The sequence below is a fragment of the Cydia splendana genome, chromosome Z (assembly GCF_910591565.1).
Source record: "Cydia splendana chromosome Z, ilCydSple1.2, whole genome shotgun sequence".
Taxonomy (NCBI): domain Eukaryota; kingdom Metazoa; phylum Arthropoda; class Insecta; order Lepidoptera; family Tortricidae; genus Cydia; species Cydia splendana.
Window position 1 is genome coordinate 16,586,640 of NC_085987.1, and position 19,701 is coordinate 16,606,340.

The 19,701-nt window shown below is 38.0% G+C and overlaps 1 protein-coding gene across 1 annotated transcript; it reads left to right on the forward strand.

The window, feature by feature from the left end:
• Positions 1-6,578: 6,578 nt before the first annotated feature.
• On the forward strand, positions 6,579-15,336 carry LOC134804848 (transcription factor E2F7-like). Its single transcript, XM_063778129.1, has 3 exons — positions 6,579-7,065; positions 9,569-9,902; positions 14,618-15,336. The coding sequence occupies exons 1-3, from the start codon at positions 6,881-6,883 to the stop codon at positions 15,104-15,106; spliced, it is 1,008 nt and encodes a 335-aa protein (XP_063634199.1). The 5' UTR covers positions 6,579-6,880; the 3' UTR covers positions 15,107-15,336.
• The last annotated feature ends 4,365 nt before the right edge of the window (positions 15,337-19,701 follow it).

Here is a 19,701-nt window from a genome sequence, read left to right on the forward strand (position 1 = left end):
TTATAACCAAATTTTTAAATCTTGTTATCCTATTAAAGCAAATTACTCCATAATAATAATTGTAAAACGTAGGCGTAGGGATGTGACGACCCCATCGCCCGCTGGTTTTACCAGTGCAATCAGTCAACGCAGGGCAGCTTGTGGCGAGCTGTTGGGGATTAGCGACCTCACGTACCCGAGTGCTCCTGGAGAGTTCTGTTACCCGCAAGGAGGGTGGGTGGGACAGGATTCTCTGCCTCTGGCTTGCCTTAGCCGGCCGGCCAGAGTGGAGTCGTTAGAGCTATAAGCTCCAGGGGTGGAAGTGAAATATGCATAAGACGCGAGTTGGCACAGTGGCTGATAACAGCCACTGGGTAGAAAGCGGCGCACACCTCTCGACACCCCTGAGCCGCTCACACCGGTGTTGCCCTTGAGCCATCCTAGATGTCGCTTTTTGTGGGGGCCCATCTTGTGAGGGCGAGTCACCGTCTGCCGGAAATAAAATTGCATACCGTTTTATTAGGCAGGCGTCCGGTTTTTTACCCCATAGCTCAGTTCTTAGTCCATCGCTTTCACCCAATAACCTAGTTCATTTTAGATTCCATCAACTCTCAATAGTCCTTACACCCTGGCGGGTGCTGCCTCTGCGTGCGTCCCATGACACGGGCAAGGGCAGCCTCCGCTCGGTGTACCCCTTACATTTCATTAAAGTGTCAAAAGGGCCTCTACGTGTTGGCTTCGGCTCCGCGCACGCCTCCCAAAGGTCCGGAACACCATTGTTCCGTGATGGGAAAGACATACAAATTGTAAAACAAAAAAAAAAGTTCTAACCTAACCTAACCCACTTTTCTAGTAGCATTTCGTTTCTGTAAGGGTCGCAGCTCAAACCTAGCCTAACCCACTTTTCTAGTAGCATTTCTTTTCTGCAAGGGTCGCAGTTCAAACCTAACCTAACCCACTTTTCTAGTAGCATTTCTTTTCTGAAAGGGTCGCAGTTCAAACCTAACCTAACCCACTTTTCTAGTAGCATTTCTTTTCTGTAAGGGTCGCAGTTCAAACCTAACCTAACCCACTTTTCTAGTAGCATTTCTTTTCTGTATTGGTCGCAGTTCAAACCTAAACTAACCCACTTTTCTAGTAGCTTTTCTTTTCTGTAAGGGTCGCAGTTCAAACCTAACCTAACCCACTTTTCTAGTAGCATTTCGTTTTTGTAAGGGTCGCAGTTTAAACCTAACCCACTTTTCTAGTAGCATTTCGTTTCTGTATGGGCCGCAGTTCAAATCTAACATAACCCACTTTTCTAGTAGCATTTCGTTTCTGTATGGGTCGCAGTTGAAACCTAACCTAATCCACTTTTCTAGTAGCATTTCGGTTCTGTGAGGATCGCAGTTCTAACCTAACCTAACCCACTTTTATAGTAGCATTTCGTTTCTGTAAAGGTCGCAGTTCAAACCTAACCTAACCTACTTTTCTAGTACCATTTCGTTTCTGTAAGGGTCGCAGTGCTAACCTAACCTAACCCACTTAACTGATAGCCGTTCAAACTGATAGCAGTTTAACCTACTTTTCTAGTAGCATAACGAAATGCTACTAGAAAAGTGGGTTCGGTTAGGTAGGTATGCGGTGCGGGGTACGGGGGGGTTGAGCGGGAGGGGCTAGTAATTTTGGCATCAGTTTACTTTATTTGGTAATATGTGTACATTTTTTGGTAATCATAGTGGTTTATTTAGGTGAACATATCGCATTAATTTGGTCTTCAAGATTTGGTGATCATTAATGATTTTTGGTGATCATTCAATATATTTGGTATTTGAATACAATTTGAAGTGCAGTCGTAATTAAAACGGTGGTACTTTTGTATTTTTAAGGCTTATTTTTTTGGTGTTCAGTATTTTTTTTTGGTAACCACTCACATGCTTGATATTTTTCAGTGACCTCTATTATTATAATCAAATAAGGGTGACAGCTGGTAGCTACAGTTACCAAAAGCAAGTGAGTGGGTAAGCATGATTTTTTTATTTAGGGTACCAATGTATTTTTTGGTGGTCATTATATTTCTAGCCTTTATTCACTTCTCATTCCTGACAGCCTCCCGCACACCACTTCGTTAGTCTATTTTCTTTTCTTTCGCTCGAATGTGCAAGAGCGATGGAGAGCAAAGAGTATAAAAGTTAAGCCACGAAAAGTCTGCAGCGATTTTGATAGCCCTCGCAGTGCCAGTGTTATTTATACGTCATAATTTCATAGAAGTTTGACGTTTAAAATAATACTTGCACTGCATGGGCTATCAAATCCGCTGCAGACTTTTCTTGGTCTGACTCTAGTAAGTATATTAATGGAGAGGCAAATAGCTAATTTCGGTTTTCACGGTAGCCCCTCAGAATACGAAATAACGAACCATGAAGAGAGTGCGGCACACCATAAAGGGCTTACGGGACTACTTTGTTACCTTCCTATCACACGAACAGGTATGCGGAATATGGAGCTAGACGCAGATAACGAAATTTCAATTTTCGCGTTAAGCGCTTCACACATCAAACATCTTACCAGTGGGGAGACCCTCCTGACTTCGGTCGAACTCGGCTCCTTTCGGCTCAGCATTGCTCCGAGCAATTATTAGGGTTGGCACCACTTGACTTCCTTGTGCGTGCACGACCACAGATAAGATAATCACTTGAATTTTGACAACCCTAAATAGCCGAAAGGGATAGTGCCATATATTAGAAAGGGGCAGCCTGATTCGACCCCGAATCGCTGTCAAACTTCGGATTTGTAGGAAGTGTCCTTTCTATACGGTAGCACTATTATTTCTTCTGTGATCTTACCGACATAATTCAGTAGGGCTACCGCCAATACCGAAAATCGTCAATTGCGGGCATTTTTCTCTGTCACTCTAATTACGCCTTCATTGGAGTAAAAGAGTAAGATCCCCGCAATTTGCTAATTTCGGTTTTCGCGGTAGCCCCTCAGAATCCTAAAGGTTTTTTTATGATTGCAGTGCCATCTGCGTTTATACCAAGGCCTATTGACTTCCTTGAAACGATGTGACCCTTCAAAATTGTGCATGTGTTGTCCGTTCCCAGACGAGATTGCCAGTAATTAACATCAAAATATTTTACTACAGCAACATTGCTAGAACTGGCTTTGTCTATAGATGCGATTTCTAGGAACAAATCAAATTATTTTGATTTGTATTTTATGAAGTAGTCATATGTAAATTATTATTTATTTTTTGATATATGTATATTATTATCTATTATATTTCAGTTTTTCTTTGTCTATGTTCATAAAATCTACGAAGGGTAGACGTGCCTCTACCCTCCTTGATAAAATAAAAAAAAATCTTTGTCAATTGGCCTCTTTGATAGGCCTTGATTTGGGTCTGGCCGGTAAGAACATAGACAAGATAAAAGTCTGTAATGTCAATGCTGTCATTTAAGTCATTTAATGCAAAAATATAAATTTTCATATAAAACGATTTATTCACTTGAAATATATTTATTTACCTATTAATTTTGAAAATAAAATCTATTCATATGTACGAGCAACATATCTAAATGCGTCTTCGCACAGACTTAGTTAAATTTAAACCGTTGTCTCTCTTCCTTCCTTGCTGTATGTATCCGGCAATGGCGACTTTATCAACAATTCTTATCCGGATTATGGAAAGCCCTAATGTGTGTGTGGAAACCGTTGTAGTAAATCAGAAACAGCGATAATTTCAAGGTAAGATATATATTAATCTTTAAATAAAAATGAGCGTGCTAATTACCAAATTCAAATATAATAATTTAATCTTACTATCCCCGTATTTAAGTCCCGCGGACGCGTCCGAAATTATAATCAAAATTCAACATAGATGTAAAACCCCACAGTGTTTAAGCTGGTAACCCTAGGAATTAGCGACGTTAGTAATTAGGAAGATAGATTATATTGTTTAATTTTTTGACTATTTTGTTTTAGAAAGTGAATCAGCAGATGGCTTGAGCGTGAGATAATAATATAATCCTGGGCCGTCATATGATTTCTTGGAAAAAGCTCAGAAGGGCACGTATCTGCCGCATATCCAAACTAGTTTCCCGGTGACCAAGAACGCTGCGCGGAGCTGTGAAGCAGAAAATGTCCGATAACCGGATAGATGTAATAACAACTTGTAACCATTTGCCATATCAGTGTATGTATTCATATGTATTATGAAAATATTTATATGTGACGTCCCACGGTCAAAGGTACCTTATGGCGGGTATGGAGTTATGCATACCCCAGTAATCTACAATAAATAAGCTATCGATAACACAAAAGATCAACCTTCTAGGTTGCGTAGTTACAGAGATATGATTTTTTGAAAATAATGTTGTGAAATGAGCAACTTTACGATAGAGAAGTTTTAAGTTTAGCCGCCTAAAAAACTATGTTCCTGAAGTAAGTTACATAGTTGACTACAAATAATAATATAATAATGCCTTATATATCTGAGATTAAAAAAATATTGCGACTTGTTCTGTAATGCAAATAGAAACTTTTGATATCGACTGATTTATGTGTATACTAACCAATCTCTTGAAAATAAAGTTTTATTTCATTTTCACGATTGATTGCAATGAGCTCTCAAGATTTAAATTTTATCTATTAGAAAACGACACTGACAGACAGTTTAAGCAAAAAACAATACCGATTTAGAGGTGAAAATGTATTTTCTGACATTTTCATATAAAATCACAAAATTGAATATTTTTACTTTTAATGTGACACACAATCAATTTTTCTGAGCACATATGAAAGAAATTCTGTCATTCAAATGAAATAAATCCTAAAACCCCAACTAAATACTATATTTAACCCCTTATGCCACTTTAAACTTACATAACAATAACAGTATTTGCTCCATACATTTACGAAAAGGTACCTTATGGAAATAAATCTAATAATACATCACTACAAAATATCAATCATATTATAGTTTATCTTTTATGAATAGAAAATATTAATTTACATTAAACTGCCCCCAATTTAATTAGTTCTTCGTCATAATAATCTTAAAAAAGACCAATAATTTGTATGTAATGAAAAGGTACCTTGTGGTCAAGTTACATGATGAGGCATGATGATGATGGAACAGTTAGGATAAACTAATAATATTTTGGGGTTAAGATGGTATAAATCGTCTATTTCTTATCAATAATATATTTCGGTTGCTATTGAAGATAAGCGGCATTGAGGTTCAATGACCTCAGATATTCCATAAGGTAATGCGTCGGGTATTGGCATTTTTCAGCAAACCAATGGCTGATTTACTGCATGCGACCAAACCAAATGAAGATTATTCTAGTTAAGAAAGACTTGACGAGAGTAACTTTGGTATAATAGCAGTCTACTTGGATTTGTGATGTCGGTCTATGTACGGTTATAATATTTGCGAGGCGCCCCAACCAGAACTGAAATTATCAAATTAGTTTTGCAGAATGCTAATACAGTTCTCTACCAAACTTCTTTTCCCGTATTGACTAGTTTTTTTGGGAATTTTCAATCTTTTTTCCATAAGGTACCTTTTCTACTAAACTCTGAGACGACATTACTAGGCTTATAACTAACTTATAACAAAAATAAAAACAGGTAAACAAACGTTACGCATTAAGGTTTCAGATCACACAATAAAAAAAAATTGAGCATTTTTTCACCTCTTTACAAAACATTTAATATCTCCGAAACTAGAAACCCTCATAAGGTACCTTTTCCCGTGGAACGTCACATATCTTAATAATACGTAACTTTTTGTTACCTTTTATATTTCACGAATTTCTGAATATAGTGCCTAATCATTATCTTTTAACGTATTTTTTTACTTATTTGTGAAATGCTAATTTAAGAGCCCAACAACGTGCACACTAGCGCCACTGCTAAATAATCGTGATTATTTAAATTTAACGACATGTATTTAAAAAAGGGGCCGCTACGGACTGTATTGTGTATTTAGGTACCTTTTGAATACATCAAACTAGATTTTATGTTGCTGGATTCGTCGATCTATGAGCTCAAAACAAAAACGGCCGTTTTAACTTTGGACGGGTAGATTGACGAATCCAATAACATAAAAACTAGTTTATTGTATTCAGCAGTGGCGCTAGTGTGCACGTTGATGGGCTCTTAAAAACCTGACCCCAACAAAAAATAAAAAAATACAAAAAGAAATTCCCTCTCTGGGATTCGAACCCAGGACCATTAGCTTCCTGAACTGGATTACTGCCAATACCCGCTAGGCTAAACGGGTTGTCAATTCTAATTACAATGGTATCCCACCAGAGCGCTAGTAGTATAAACGAACTTTTGAAAGGGACATTTTTTTGTATGGAGTTATCGTTCTTCTCCTAGTGAGTATTATATTCTTTGGTTTATACTCATTGTGAAAATAATTAATTTCTGTTAATTGTCTATAATAACTTATATAGGTAGTTGAAATAAATAATTTAAAAGAAAATGTACAGATTACTAACTGTTGATTTTATATCTAGCTCTGAAATATGTTGTAGATAAATTTTGTGAATACTAAAAAATTGTATTTCTATCATGTAAACTAGGCCTAATGTTCAAGTCCGGGATTCAGGAGCGTTAGCGTAGCGGGCACGCTCACAGCTCGCGCGCATTTGCCGAAACTGTCAAAAATGTATACAGAGAGGTTATTATAGTGAATAATCAGATTATTTTGTGCACCATGTTTTAACATTTACAATCAAACTCAGAAACAATATTGCTATTGCAATATCCTATTTTGAAATACTCTCTTTACTTTACCTATTTACAATATTACTATTTACATTTGGTTTTCAGCCAACTAGATTAGAGTTACTCGTTGAACTACCCGTATATTTTGTGGTCTAGGATTATTACAGAATGTTATCGCACAATGTATGAAGATGATAACATAACTTCCACCCCCAAGCGCTGTGTGCTAACTGAAGTCACCAACTCTACCAATGTGTCTCCCACGGCGAATTTGAAGTTGTTGACGAACGTTGCGCTGCTGTACCCTACTCCGCCGCCGAGCACCGTTCACCGCAAAGAAAAGTCACTTCAGATACTATGCGACAGGTTATATTCAGCGATAATTACTGCTTATAAAGATACATTCTCTTTTTGAGTTAGTCAGGCTCCAAATATGTTTAACATCTAGTCATTGGTTCTAATATGTGATGATAGCACCTGTAAAGACCTTCTTATGTTGTACGTTTCTAAATACAGTCCTTCTAACCAGTATACTTATCTCATCAGAAACTGACTTTAAGCTTTAAGAAAATAAGGGCCAATTGATAACCCTTTAAAAGAAGTTGACAAAATTATTTCTAATACTTGATACTAATAAGTTATCAAGATATAGTTACCCTTTGAATTAAGAGAGAAATTAGTGATAATAATCTTGAAAGATTTTGCTAATATTTCACACACTACAGTACCACAAATTTTTAATTATGAAATGCTTGATAGTTTTGTTGCAGTATCTTAAAACTATTGAGATTGCGTCAAAATGCTGTGACAATTCTACTTACTATAAAGTTGGTAATAAACATTGTAAGTCCCAGTGTTCCTGCTTGTACAAATACAAATTCAATTTGAGTTTTAAACTTTTATAGAAATAAAAGATAGTTCCAAATTCAACAGCTCAATAATCTCCCTGCATTATATGAGGATAACTTGCATATGTTGGTCTAATATTAGTAATACATGTAAGTCACTACAATATATTTTTATTTTAATGGTAAAACCCATAATCAGGCATCTATTCATATACATTTTTATATATAGTGATAGAGGACCTTAAGAGCTACCAATTTGATGGGGGTCAACATACATGGGGATGTATGTTCACTGAAAATACTTCTTATTAGGAAGTACCTCATCTTCCTCGCGTTATCCCGGCATTTTGCCACGGCTCATGGGAGTCTGGGGTCTGCTTGGCAACTAATCCCGAGAATTGGCGTAGGCACTAGTTTTTACGAAAGCAACTGCCATCTGACCTTCGAAACCAGAGGGTAAATTAGACCCTATTGGGATTTAGTCCGGTTTCATCACAATGTTTTCCTTCACTGAAAAGCGTCTGGTAAATATCAAATGATATTTTGTACATAAGTTCTGATAAACTCTTTCACAGACCCGAAACCTCCGGATTGAAAGTTGCACGCTTACCGCTAGGCCACAAGCGCTTCTCCTATTGCGAAGTACTTAAAAAGATCTTTTCTTATTGGGTCTGATTGTTTTTAGAAATGTTTCAAAAATCATTATGTATAAAATACCTGCCTATTAGGTTCACCTACAGTCATCAAATGATGTAGATAACTGTAGCTATACTCGCTATACAACTATAGACTTACTATTATGTTTTGTTTCTATAAAAACTAGACCAGCGGTCGGCAACCTTTTTTTGCGTTTAGTAGCGTAGTTAACGACGAGTAAGTTGACGCGGGCTGCACTTTGTTAATATTTATAACTTTATCAGACATTGTCGTTTCTCAATATTACATAGCCAGAGAGGCTCGCAGGCCGCAAGTGACAGTTTCACGAGCCGCATGCGGCCCGCGGGCCGCAGGTTGCCGACCGCCGCATTAGACAAAGCATGTACAAACAACAAACAAACAAACAAAATTTACTTTATTCATGTAGGCCTAGCAACAAGCTCTTATGAATCGTAATTAATCTTAATCTAATTATCAGAGCAATTTATTGATGTTAATATTATTCCATAATAAAATTGGATTATTATACATATCAAATTTAACACTAAAAATTTCACAAAAGGATCGTCAAACATTAAAAAGATTGTATAAAAAAATACTAGTCTAGAATTTCTAGAATAAAATCTAAATGTCAAAAAAAAAGCATAAGTAACAAAAGAAGTAGATAGTATTACATCGGAATATCCATTTCCTCATCAATAATCAAATATACCTAATAAATAAATAATCATTTCGAATAACAATTAATCCCACGTTGTAATATCATTCATGTAGTCTTGTGTGGTATAATAAGCTTTAGAAATAAGTTTACGCTTTACATAATTCTTAAATTTATTAATAGATAATTCAGTAATATGGTTTGGAAGTTTATTATAAAATCTTACACAATTACCCATGAATGATTTTTTAATTTTATGGAGCCGAGTGAAGGGCACTGCGAGCTTATGTTTATTTCTAGTATTAATATTATGAATTTCACAATTTTTCCTAAAATTTACAATATTTTTATGTACATACAGAATATTGTCATAAATGTATTGACAGTGCACTGTCATTATGTCAATTTCCTTAAATTTATCTCTAAGTGAGTCATAGTCAGTCAGTACCTATACCTAATTAGGAACATGTGTACATTTTTTGTATTTTTATGAAAATTAGTATCACATTAAAATTATTTCAAACAGGTTATTCAATTAATTTAGTTGCATAATAGAGCCAAGAGCCAGCCTAGAGAACATTTTTAATCACAACTTTTAATATTGACGAAAATGTTAGAATATTGTGTATGTTAAATCCTTTCGTAACCTCATAGTGTATGTGTAATAATGAAGATGATGTGTAAGGCTTGGTTTGTATGGTTGCAGATTCCTTACCCTGTTCCCTCTGTATGGGCACGGCACGGTGGAGATCCAGCTGGACAACACGGCGGCGCGGCTGGGCGTCGAGAAACGCCGCATGTACGACATCATCAACATCCTGGAGGCCATGCAGTGTGCAGTCCACAAGCGGAAGAACACTTACCTGTGGCATGGAGGTTCAAGACTGAATTCCTTTTTGAAGATGCTTAAAAAGCAAGGGGAGAACCTGAGACTGTCTGCGGCTCTGCGCGGGAGAGCTCCAAAGCCACCCGCTCCCAAACACAAAACCCTGGGAGTATTGGCTCAAAGATTTTTGATGCTTTTCCTTGTAGAACCACCTGTAAGTATCTTTTCAACAACACACTTAGATGTAGATGTAGTGTAGGGACGCCTGGCCGGAAGCAGGCGGGCTGTCGATCGCTTGTCGCGTTCATTCAGCCCAGTTCCCTGGAGTTGGAGCTGCAGGTTACTGTCCCGGCGGCATTCCCACACTATTCTCCTCAAGTCTTCTTGTTTTCCTGCTGAACAGAAGGACATCTTTGAGTTCGACGTCCTTTAGTTCGTTTTCTTTTAGTGTGTCTCTACCGAATGTATTATATCGCGGTGCCGCGTACATAGTACATTCTGCTAGTAAGTGTAAGCTAGTCTCCTCCTTACCACAGTGTGGACAGGAGGCGTCTCTACTAATTTCCATTATCTTAAGGTGTCTGTTGAGAGTATTGTGACCTGTAATGATACCTTTCAATAGTCTCAGACTGCTCTTACCTAGTTTCAGAAGATACCTGGTTCTCCTGTGGTCTATACCTTTGATCATCATCTTCGACTGTCTGCATCCAGTCTCTTCTTCCCATTCTCTCTGTGCTTCCATCTCTTTTACCTTCTCCATGATTCCCTTCGTGACATCCGCTGACATAGGCAGAGCCGGTTCCGGACCTATGTATTCCATCTCCGCCCCTATCCTCGCCAGCTCGTCAGCTTTCTCGTTTCCCGTTACTCCCTGGTGTCCTGGTACCCATGCCACCGTGACACTTCTTTGCTTGCCTATCAAGTTGAGCTCCTCTCGACATTCTCTCACGAGAGAGGAGGTAACTGATATTTTCTTTAGTGCCTTTAGTGCTGCCTGGCTGTCTGTGTATATTACGACAGCGCCCTCTTGTTTTACACTCTTCTTGATTATGCTTGCGCAGCGCGTTATAGCACATACCTCGGCTTTGAACACCCTAGCATATCTACCCAGTGGTACTGTTACTTTCTCTCCCAGTTTGGGGATCACTATGCCCGCTCCCAGTGGCGTAGCTAGGGGGGGCGGCGGGGGCGGCCCGCCCCAGGTGTCACCCATTTAGGGGTGACACCCGACCGTGAACATCAGTAGTGTCATCTATAAAAAATCGTAAAACTGTGGCAGATTGCACAATCGCCATTAAGGAAATAATATACAACATGCCCACGAGGAACCCCAGAGATTTTGACAGTATATTCCTGATCATATTTAAAGACTAAAATGTCCTATAAATGGTTTTGGAATTCGCCTAGTTTCAGAGTCCAGTACCACCAGCCAGCTAAAAAAACATCTTTTCACATCACCTATTCGAAAAAGGGCTTTTTCTTCCCCGCTAGGAGGGATCAAAGTGGCACTATTCTTCCCTGCTAACAATTTCCTCATAGTTGATGTGAAAAGCAGTATGTGTCACACGGTATCAAAATTATTTCGTCTTGGGCGTTAACACTTGAATCCCTCATTACGCTCAGGATTCTACTTTGCTTCTTACTATTGTAGAATCCATCGCTTCATTCAGGATTCAATGTACGCCCTTGACGGAAATATATCATTTTGATCCCTTGTAACACAAACTACTATTTTATTGTTACTTAGTGGAAAATGTTTTTTTTTTATGGCGATGTTGTTACTATGAAACCTAGTCCAAATATACTAATTAATAGAATGTAAAAAATTGACAAGTAGGTACACTTTGCAAAAACTAGGTTTTACAAAAAAAGTTAAAATTCTTTTTGAGTGATAGTTTTACAAGTAGCATTTATATTTTATGTACAAATACGTACAAAAAATCGAAAAAGATTTTTTTTTTTCGCGAAATTGACGTAAACTCTTTTAATATTTTTTCCTTCTTTTGGCCTCGGAAATGCGTGGTTAAAATCTCTCGGGTTCCTCGTGGGCACCTGGTATGTAACAATTAATATGTTGGCGTCTCGTAGGTTTTTTTTATTCAGAAAGGTTTTTTTATTATTAGATTATTTCTGTAATTGAGAAACTATGTCAGTGTTTGTAATTGGGTGACTCTGGACTATTTGAATTTCATTGTGAAATGGGATTTTACAGAATCTCTTCATCATACTCTTCCAAATCTCGCACTTGGCAAAAAAAGTATTTTTTTAACATAAATTATTTGTATATCTTTCACGGGACAATGATGACTCGGACCTTTGGGAGGCGTGCGCGGAGCCCAAGCCAACACGTAGATGCCCTTTAACACTTATGAAATGTGGGTTACACCGAGCGGATGCTGTCCTTGCTCGTGTCCTTGAACGCGCGCAGAGGCAACACCCGCCAGGGTGTGGACTTCAATAGTTCATGGAATCTAAAATGAAAGTGATGGAGTAAATTGTGAGCTATGGAATATTAAACATAAATTACTGTTACTTTTTTTATATTTTGATTGAATTTTGGGGTGATACCCACAATTTCCGCCCCGGGTGCCACCCATGCTAGATACGCCACTGCCCGCTCCTGCTAGTTTCGTCGAGCTTCTTCTTGAGCCATCCGTGAAGCAGATGGTTGTCGGGTGTCCGACTTCCACCTTCACGTTGTCTCTGTCTCCTATGTGTATTCTATATTTCTTGTCGAATATCTCCTGCCTCTTTATAAGGTCATTATTGGCCATCAACATTTCAAGTTTTGATAGTGCCTCTCTTTGTATCAGCGCGTGTCTCTTGTCCACGCAGCTTCCTCTCCATTCCTTGCATGCTTTTATTCTGTACCACTGTTCGGTGGCTCTTTTCTCTACCTCAATCCAGAGTGGCTTCAAGCCTAGCATTACCTCCATTGCGTGTATCGGGGTCGTTCTTATAGCCCCCGTCATCATGAGGCACGCTAATCTCTGGACTTTGGTTAGGTCTCTTTGGTTTTCTTTAATATGTGCTCTATGCCACCATGTCACGGCTCCATATCGCACCCTGGGTAGTATTATCGCCTTATAGATCCAGTGGATCATTCCTGGCTTCAGTCCCCAGTTCTTTCCTACTGCCCTTTTGCATTGGAACAGTGTTCTTATAGTTTTAGCCGTCTGCTCCTTGATGTGAGTTTTGTACCTGAGTGTACTGCCTAAAGTAACGGCCAGATATTTCAACTCCTCCACCATGTCTAGTTCTATAGCTTGTATCTTTATGGGTTTCATCTCCTTTATTCTTCTATTAGTGAATAGCACTAGCTTTGTTTTCGATGGATTGAGATCCAACCCTCTCTCTCTACACCACCTCAGTACCTGTCTGAGACCTCTTGTCATTATATCTCTTATCACGGTGGGAACCATTCCTCTCACTAACAGCACTCCATCATCAGAGTAAGCCTGCATGTACATGCCTCCTCTGTTGAGCTCTTTTACCATTGAGTCTAGAAGTAGGCACCACATCAGGGGGACAGACATCCCCCTTGTCGGAACCCTCTTCTTGGACTAATCATCTTTGTTACTCCTCCCAGCTCCGCCGTAATGGATCTACCTTTTAGCATTCTCCCTATCCATTGCGCTATTGTCGGTCGGATGCCCTCTCTCTTCAGACTTTCCTCTACGGCCTCGAAGGTTGCTTTGTCAAAAGCCCCCTCAACATCGAAGAAGCAGCCTAGTGCATACTGTTTCGTTTCTAGTGCCCTTTCCACCCTTAGAGTTAGGTTGTGTAGAGCTGTCTCCGTTGACTTTCCTGCCATGTAAGCATGCTGATTCCCGTGTAGCGGGTCTCCACTGCTTTCCACTTTTACTCTTATATGTTTATCTATCACTTTCTCTAAAGTCTTTAGTACAAACGACAACAGACTTATGCTTCTAAATGACTTCGCTTCTTGGTATGATTTCTTACCCGGTTTCGGCAGGAAAACCGACCTCACCTCTCTCCATACCCTTGGAATGTATCTTAGTGCAATACTTGCACTATATAATTCCACTAAGTCCTCTTTTATGTATCTATATCCTTTCTGCAGTAGTGCCGGCAGGACTCCGTCAGGGCCCGCAGCCTTGAAGGGCGCAAAGGAGCTGATCGCCCATTCTACCCTCTCCTCCTCCACCACCTCCAATGCCGCTGCCCAGTCAGACTCCTCCTTACCTTCCTGTTCCTCCATTTCTGTCATCTCTTTGCAGTCCGGAAAGTGTGATTTCAGCATGACGCTTAGTATCTCCTCTGGTTCCGTGACTAAATCTCCATTTACTCTCAGACTACCCAGTTGGCACGATCGATCCCCTGCCAGCAGTTTCACTACTCGTGCCCCCTCTGAATAGCTGTTTAAATCTCCCGTGAACCTCCTCCAGCCCTCTAGTCTAGCTTTCTCTATTAGTCTGGTGTATTTATTCCTGCCTTCTCTGTACGCGTCCCAGCTCTGAGAGTCGTCCCTCTTTGTCGCCACTCTCATTGCCCTACGCACCTTCTTTCTTACCTTTTGTAGTTCTCTGTTCCACCATGGCTGCCCTTTGCCTGTTTGGAGCAGCTTCTCCGGGCACGCCTTGTGGTATGCTCCTAATATGATCTCTTTCAGTCTGCGAGCCCCATTTTCTAGGTCATTCACATTCTCATACCTGACTCACGAGACAGCCAATTCCCTTAGCTCTTCTTCGTACTTCGTCCAGTCGGTTTTACGTGGATTTCTTACCTTCATCTTCTCTACGCCACTATCAATACTGTACTGAACAACACACTTAAGAATATGTACTGTATGTACTGAACAACACACTTAAGAATATGCATAAAAAATACAATAGACCCTAGCTAAAATTTAAAGAAAACTTAAACTGTCTTAAATTCATATTACATAGAATATATTATTATTTTCAGAATACGCTTATAAATCTGGAGATGGCTGTGAGAGTGCTGATCGACTCATCTAACAAAACGAAAACCTCCCTTTCACCAGAAATGCTAGACCGTCAGCACAAATCAAAAGTAAGAAGGCTTTATGACATCGCCAACGTCTTTATTTCAATTGGTCTCATTGAAAAAGTATCAGGAAACTCAATTTTAAAGAAACCTGTATTCAAATATGTTGGTCCCTTCAAAATGAAGAAGGCAGATAAGATGGTGATAAGTACTTCCTCTCCGCTGACCCCCCTCACGCTCCCGGGTAGCGAGCAGCGCATCACTCCTTGCCACGTGTTCTCCGGCAGATCTAAACGGAAGCTAGAGTTCTCCAGCACGCCCACGAGCAATAGAGAAACTCCATTGGGCGTCACTACCCCACCTCACACTCCTTCCCATAAGTGGGACGAAATTTTATTGGTTGCAGATATGGAGCTCACTAGAATAAACAACGGAATTATTTTGTAAAATTGTATTAATATGACTTGGCTAAATATTTTTCTAATGAATTCTCCGTCCGTCCACGTTTAAGGTCCATGTCCACAATTAGGGCCGACATTATTTGCTGTAGGAATATCCCAGTATGCACCAAAATGAAGGGCTTACTTTCACTAAATAAACCTTAGCCATGATCATGCTCGCGATACAAGTTCAGAACTCTTCTTGAATTGATCTCATTGTCAATCGTTTTATTTAAAGCAATTAAAAAAAAAAACACCACAAACAAAAATTTCAAAAAATACAAGTTATCATTAGATAGTAGGTAAATAAAAAGGGATTATCGATTAAGGTGCAGTATGCTCAGATAACGGAGTTTGAGAAAAGTTGTGGTGCTTTCTTAGTCCACAATACGGTTGGCAAAAATTTAATTAACAATCTTGAGGCCTTTCTTTAGGGACTTCAGCCATTCGAATCCAGTTGAAGAATGGATACTTAAAATAATATTAAATTGAGTACCAACATATAAAAATCGTCATTCAACTTCCTTGATGGCGTAAGGGCTTATTAGTATTACATGTATGCGATCGCCGCGCCGGACACTTTGTAGTCTTTGTGTCTAGGTACAAACAGCAACACTCCTTCCTAACTGTACATCGGTGGACCTTATTGCATAAGGCATAAGGTCCACCGATGTACAGTAAACAGTGTGGGCGATGGTACCTAATACTTAGGTATTTTATTTTATTAGTAAGTAGTGAACACTAACAATGTTTTAGTGGTAACTACTGCAAAAAAACTACCACTAGTTACCACTGAGAACAGGTGATAAATAAATCTCGGTTGTTACATCTTGGTGGTGACTTGTGGAAATAACCCAAACAAAATTGTGTAAAGAAATGTGCTTTGTATTAGCTGTCCATTGCATAACAAAAAAAAAGTTTTTTTGGTACTTTGTTGCTTGTCATTTTGTGGTAGGTATTAATAATAATTTGATATGACTTGGAGACATGAACTTTATAAATGTTGTGTTTAGTAATTTTACGACAAACTGCATTATATTAATTTTGAATTTGTGTTGACCTTGAAATGAGTAAGGCCCGATTTACGCATTGATAGGGTTAAGTGAGAGTTCGTACATTTGCTGATTTTTGACCTTGACATTTAAAACAATAGATTTAAATTCACAGGCACGGATCCGTGTTAATAGCAAATGTTTGAACTGGCACTTAACAATAAATCGGACCTAATTCGTCTTCCAAGAAAAACTTAAGATTTAAGTATTTAATATTATTTCAAACATTGAACAAAAAACAATAGATGTAATGTTCCTATGTTAAAATTTTATTATTGTTGCTCAGAAAAGAGTTTAATTAATTTCAGAGACAAATAATGCAATTAGCAAATTGTTGACTTAGAAAATCTTAATTAATTATTAAGTTTGTAAGACGTATATAAAAAAAATTAAATGAAGTATATAGCTGGGTTGCGCCGCTCCCGCTCTACCGCGAGGGCGTAGGACGCCGTCCACGGCTTGGCCACGAAGCGAAGTGGGCGATGCAAAGACGAATCTTTTTTGATAATAATAGTATGAAGTTAAATTTGTTTCGAGGAACCACGATGTTGATATAAGTAAAAATTAAAAGTATAATAAACGTCTAAGTATATGTTTTGTATGCATACGTATACAAAAGCTCAAAGAAGGTTTATGCACAAAATGGAATGCATAATAGGTACTGACTCGTTTGGATTGCTCATACCCTGTAGTGTAGGTGCAGCATTGTCGAGCTAGGCCGCGTCACAGACGTAGATTTGACCGATTTAGGCGGCCAATATTATTTTAGGGTTTATATTAGTTCAAAATGGGATAAAACATTATAAAACGTGATTTTATATTAAAGACAATTATATTTTATCAATTAAAAAAAATAAAAAAAAAAATAAAGAAAATTAAAAACAGGTAAATTTTGCTCTTGTATTTACTCTAAAATATATTTTCGAGTGAGAACTTTTCTCCCCGAAGCACTAGGTTTACCTACCTGTAAAAATAATATTTTTTTTTAATCAATTTAAACGAAAAGGAATTTTCTTTGAAAGCGTCTTAAGTCCGGAAGTTGCGGCTAATTGCGGCCAATTTTGTAAACAACATAAAGAGGAATAAGCATTCTATTCAAATATATACAATACACTACAGGGACGCACCCTGAAGTACAACAAAAAGACGTTTGAAAAACCAAATCTATGAAAAAACCAACATTTTGTGAAAGGTCATATTTAACTGGCTGAAAATATATGATAACCGCAAAAATATAATATCAAATGATTTAAATATATAAATTCTTCCCTGAGTAACTGGATTCCATCAATAAAACTTTATGAAAATACCAGAAAAAAAATATATACACTTTGGAAAACATGTAACTTTTAAGAGCGTCGAGAACAGAAACGTGCGCTCTGAGCGATAGTCAAAGTTCGACTGCCTGTTGTGCGGCTCAGGTTTGACGATAAGGAGTGGGGAGGGTACCACAATATACCTGGGTCTATAGGCTACCCCCACGTGATATTTTTTTATCAATAGGTTGATTTTTGCAAAATCGACTTTTGGCCGCCTAAATCCGTCAAATCTATGTCTGTGCGCGTGCCCCGTCGCCGCGCCGTGGCACTGAACCCGCCGCGCAGTCTCAACGTAACGAATACTTTGCCTGGCCACCTGGTCGCCTGCCCTCTTCACCTCTATGCTTAACCGCAAGTTAACTCCTGCGGCGTGACTCTACATTTTTGTATTTTTATGAAATCCTTTCCGTGGAAAGCCATCTTAAAGATGTATTGTAAAAGTCAATGTAGGTTATAATTTATAAAAATTTACCATACCTTCCAGTGGGACTTATTGTCTCGAGAGGGAAAATATTTTTATCATATTGTTTTATACATAGATATTAATTAATCTATTGTTACAATCCTTACATACAATACTTATAAATAAATAATATACTTTAGATACTGTTAAGGGATGCTTCCTGTGGCACAACTCCCAAGGCTAGCCGTTCTTCCAGCTCACAGGTCGCTTTTAGTAAAACATCTGTTGTTTATAATACGATATGTGAATACACCGCTTTACAGCTCGCAATACCAGCGAAAAGTCTAAGATATTTCGCTGGCTATGTTATTAATGAATTATTTTATTTTATTTCTGAAATGCAAGTAAACAAAATCACCGCGCGAAACTATGACGAATGTCAACAAACATACGCATGCGTAATTGCGTACATACATACGTACATACACGCAGGATATGGTGGAGCTACGATTCACTTGGCACGAGTATATTTAGTCACATTGTTTACGAGTATTTTATTGTTGCAGTTTCAATTGTATGCATCTAATGTTTCAAATTAGTATATAATTTTAAGGTATTTAAAGTTGCTTATTATTTTATTCATTTGGAGATCCAACAGCTATGACACTAACTTACAAATTATAGTAGATACAGGAAGCCAACTATTATTTTATGCTCTATTTGTTGCTAAGCTGTATCTCTAATAAAAGAAAATACATTAAATTGATACAAATGCGTTTTATTTTTTAATAATTTTATAGAACCTAACAACTATGATTTTAACAGTAGTTAATCATTTTATCAGTAGTACGCCAAAAAATATACATAACATTGAAAACGTGATATAAATAGGTGTCTTGATAAAATAAAGATAGCCACCGCACCGCCGTACAATCGCAGCTACACTCACATTTTAAAACGATATTCTATTACATGAACATTCGAGTAACAGAGATGTTCGTGCCAATTGTCATGTAATTTAAGGATGTCGTTTTAAGATGAAAGCGTAACTTCAATTGTATGGGTGCAGCTTTTGGCGGAGGGTTCGTGTGACTTTTAATACGTTAAAATAAAATTAATCGTTGAGGTGGTGACAGTTGTGTGGTAGATGGCAGGCTTGCTAAGTTAAAGTTGCACCCGTCCGTACAAACAATATCATGGAAGACGGGGTCAAATTGCTACCAGAGCAACGATCTTGCACTAGCTCAACATTGGATACAATCATTCGAATTGCTGTTTAATTCCCAGTATCCAAGAGACTCTACACTATCGGCAATGATGGTCCATTACAGAATGGCGACATTATACAATTTTAGCCTGTTTTACGGCTTTTACATAACTAACTGTCTTACAGAACTAACAGCTTTAAGCGTCTTAGTTGTATTACTGTTGTATTGGAAGGGATTTTTAACAATTTTTTAAATACCTGTTTCACCGCTTTTACATACATAATTCTCTCTTTTGAGCCTTACCAGGATATAAATAAGACTTTTTGTGTGAAATTTAAAAAGATGTGTGAAGTTAATAAATAAGTAGAAATAGTTTGTGATAATACCTTTACTTATATAAGTTATATAGGTAAGTTGATGGCCTCTTTAAATTTGTAGTATGTACATAGTTTAATTTAATTACAATATGGATTAACATATACTAGTTTCAATTAAGTTACAGTTTTATGAGATGTTAGTAAATGATTACACACATGCAACAATATAGTTGGTGTGACACGGTACGGTTAATTTACAGAGTGTGGTCCGTTAAACATATAGTGGCGCGTGTGAGGCGGTAC

Bases quoted from the DNA above. Each gene is read 5' to 3' on its own strand.
- LOC134804848 (XM_063778129.1), top strand. From the start codon at position 6,881: ATGTATGAAGATGATAACATAACTTCCACCCCCAAGCGCTGTGTGCTA. The intron at 7,066-9,568 runs GTTATATTCAGC...GTATGGTTGCAG, and splicing joins CTTCAGATACTATGCGACAG to ATTCCTTACCCTGTTCCCTC. The intron at 9,903-14,617 runs GTAAGTATCTTT...TATTATTTTCAG, and splicing joins TTTTCCTTGTAGAACCACCT to AATACGCTTATAAATCTGGA.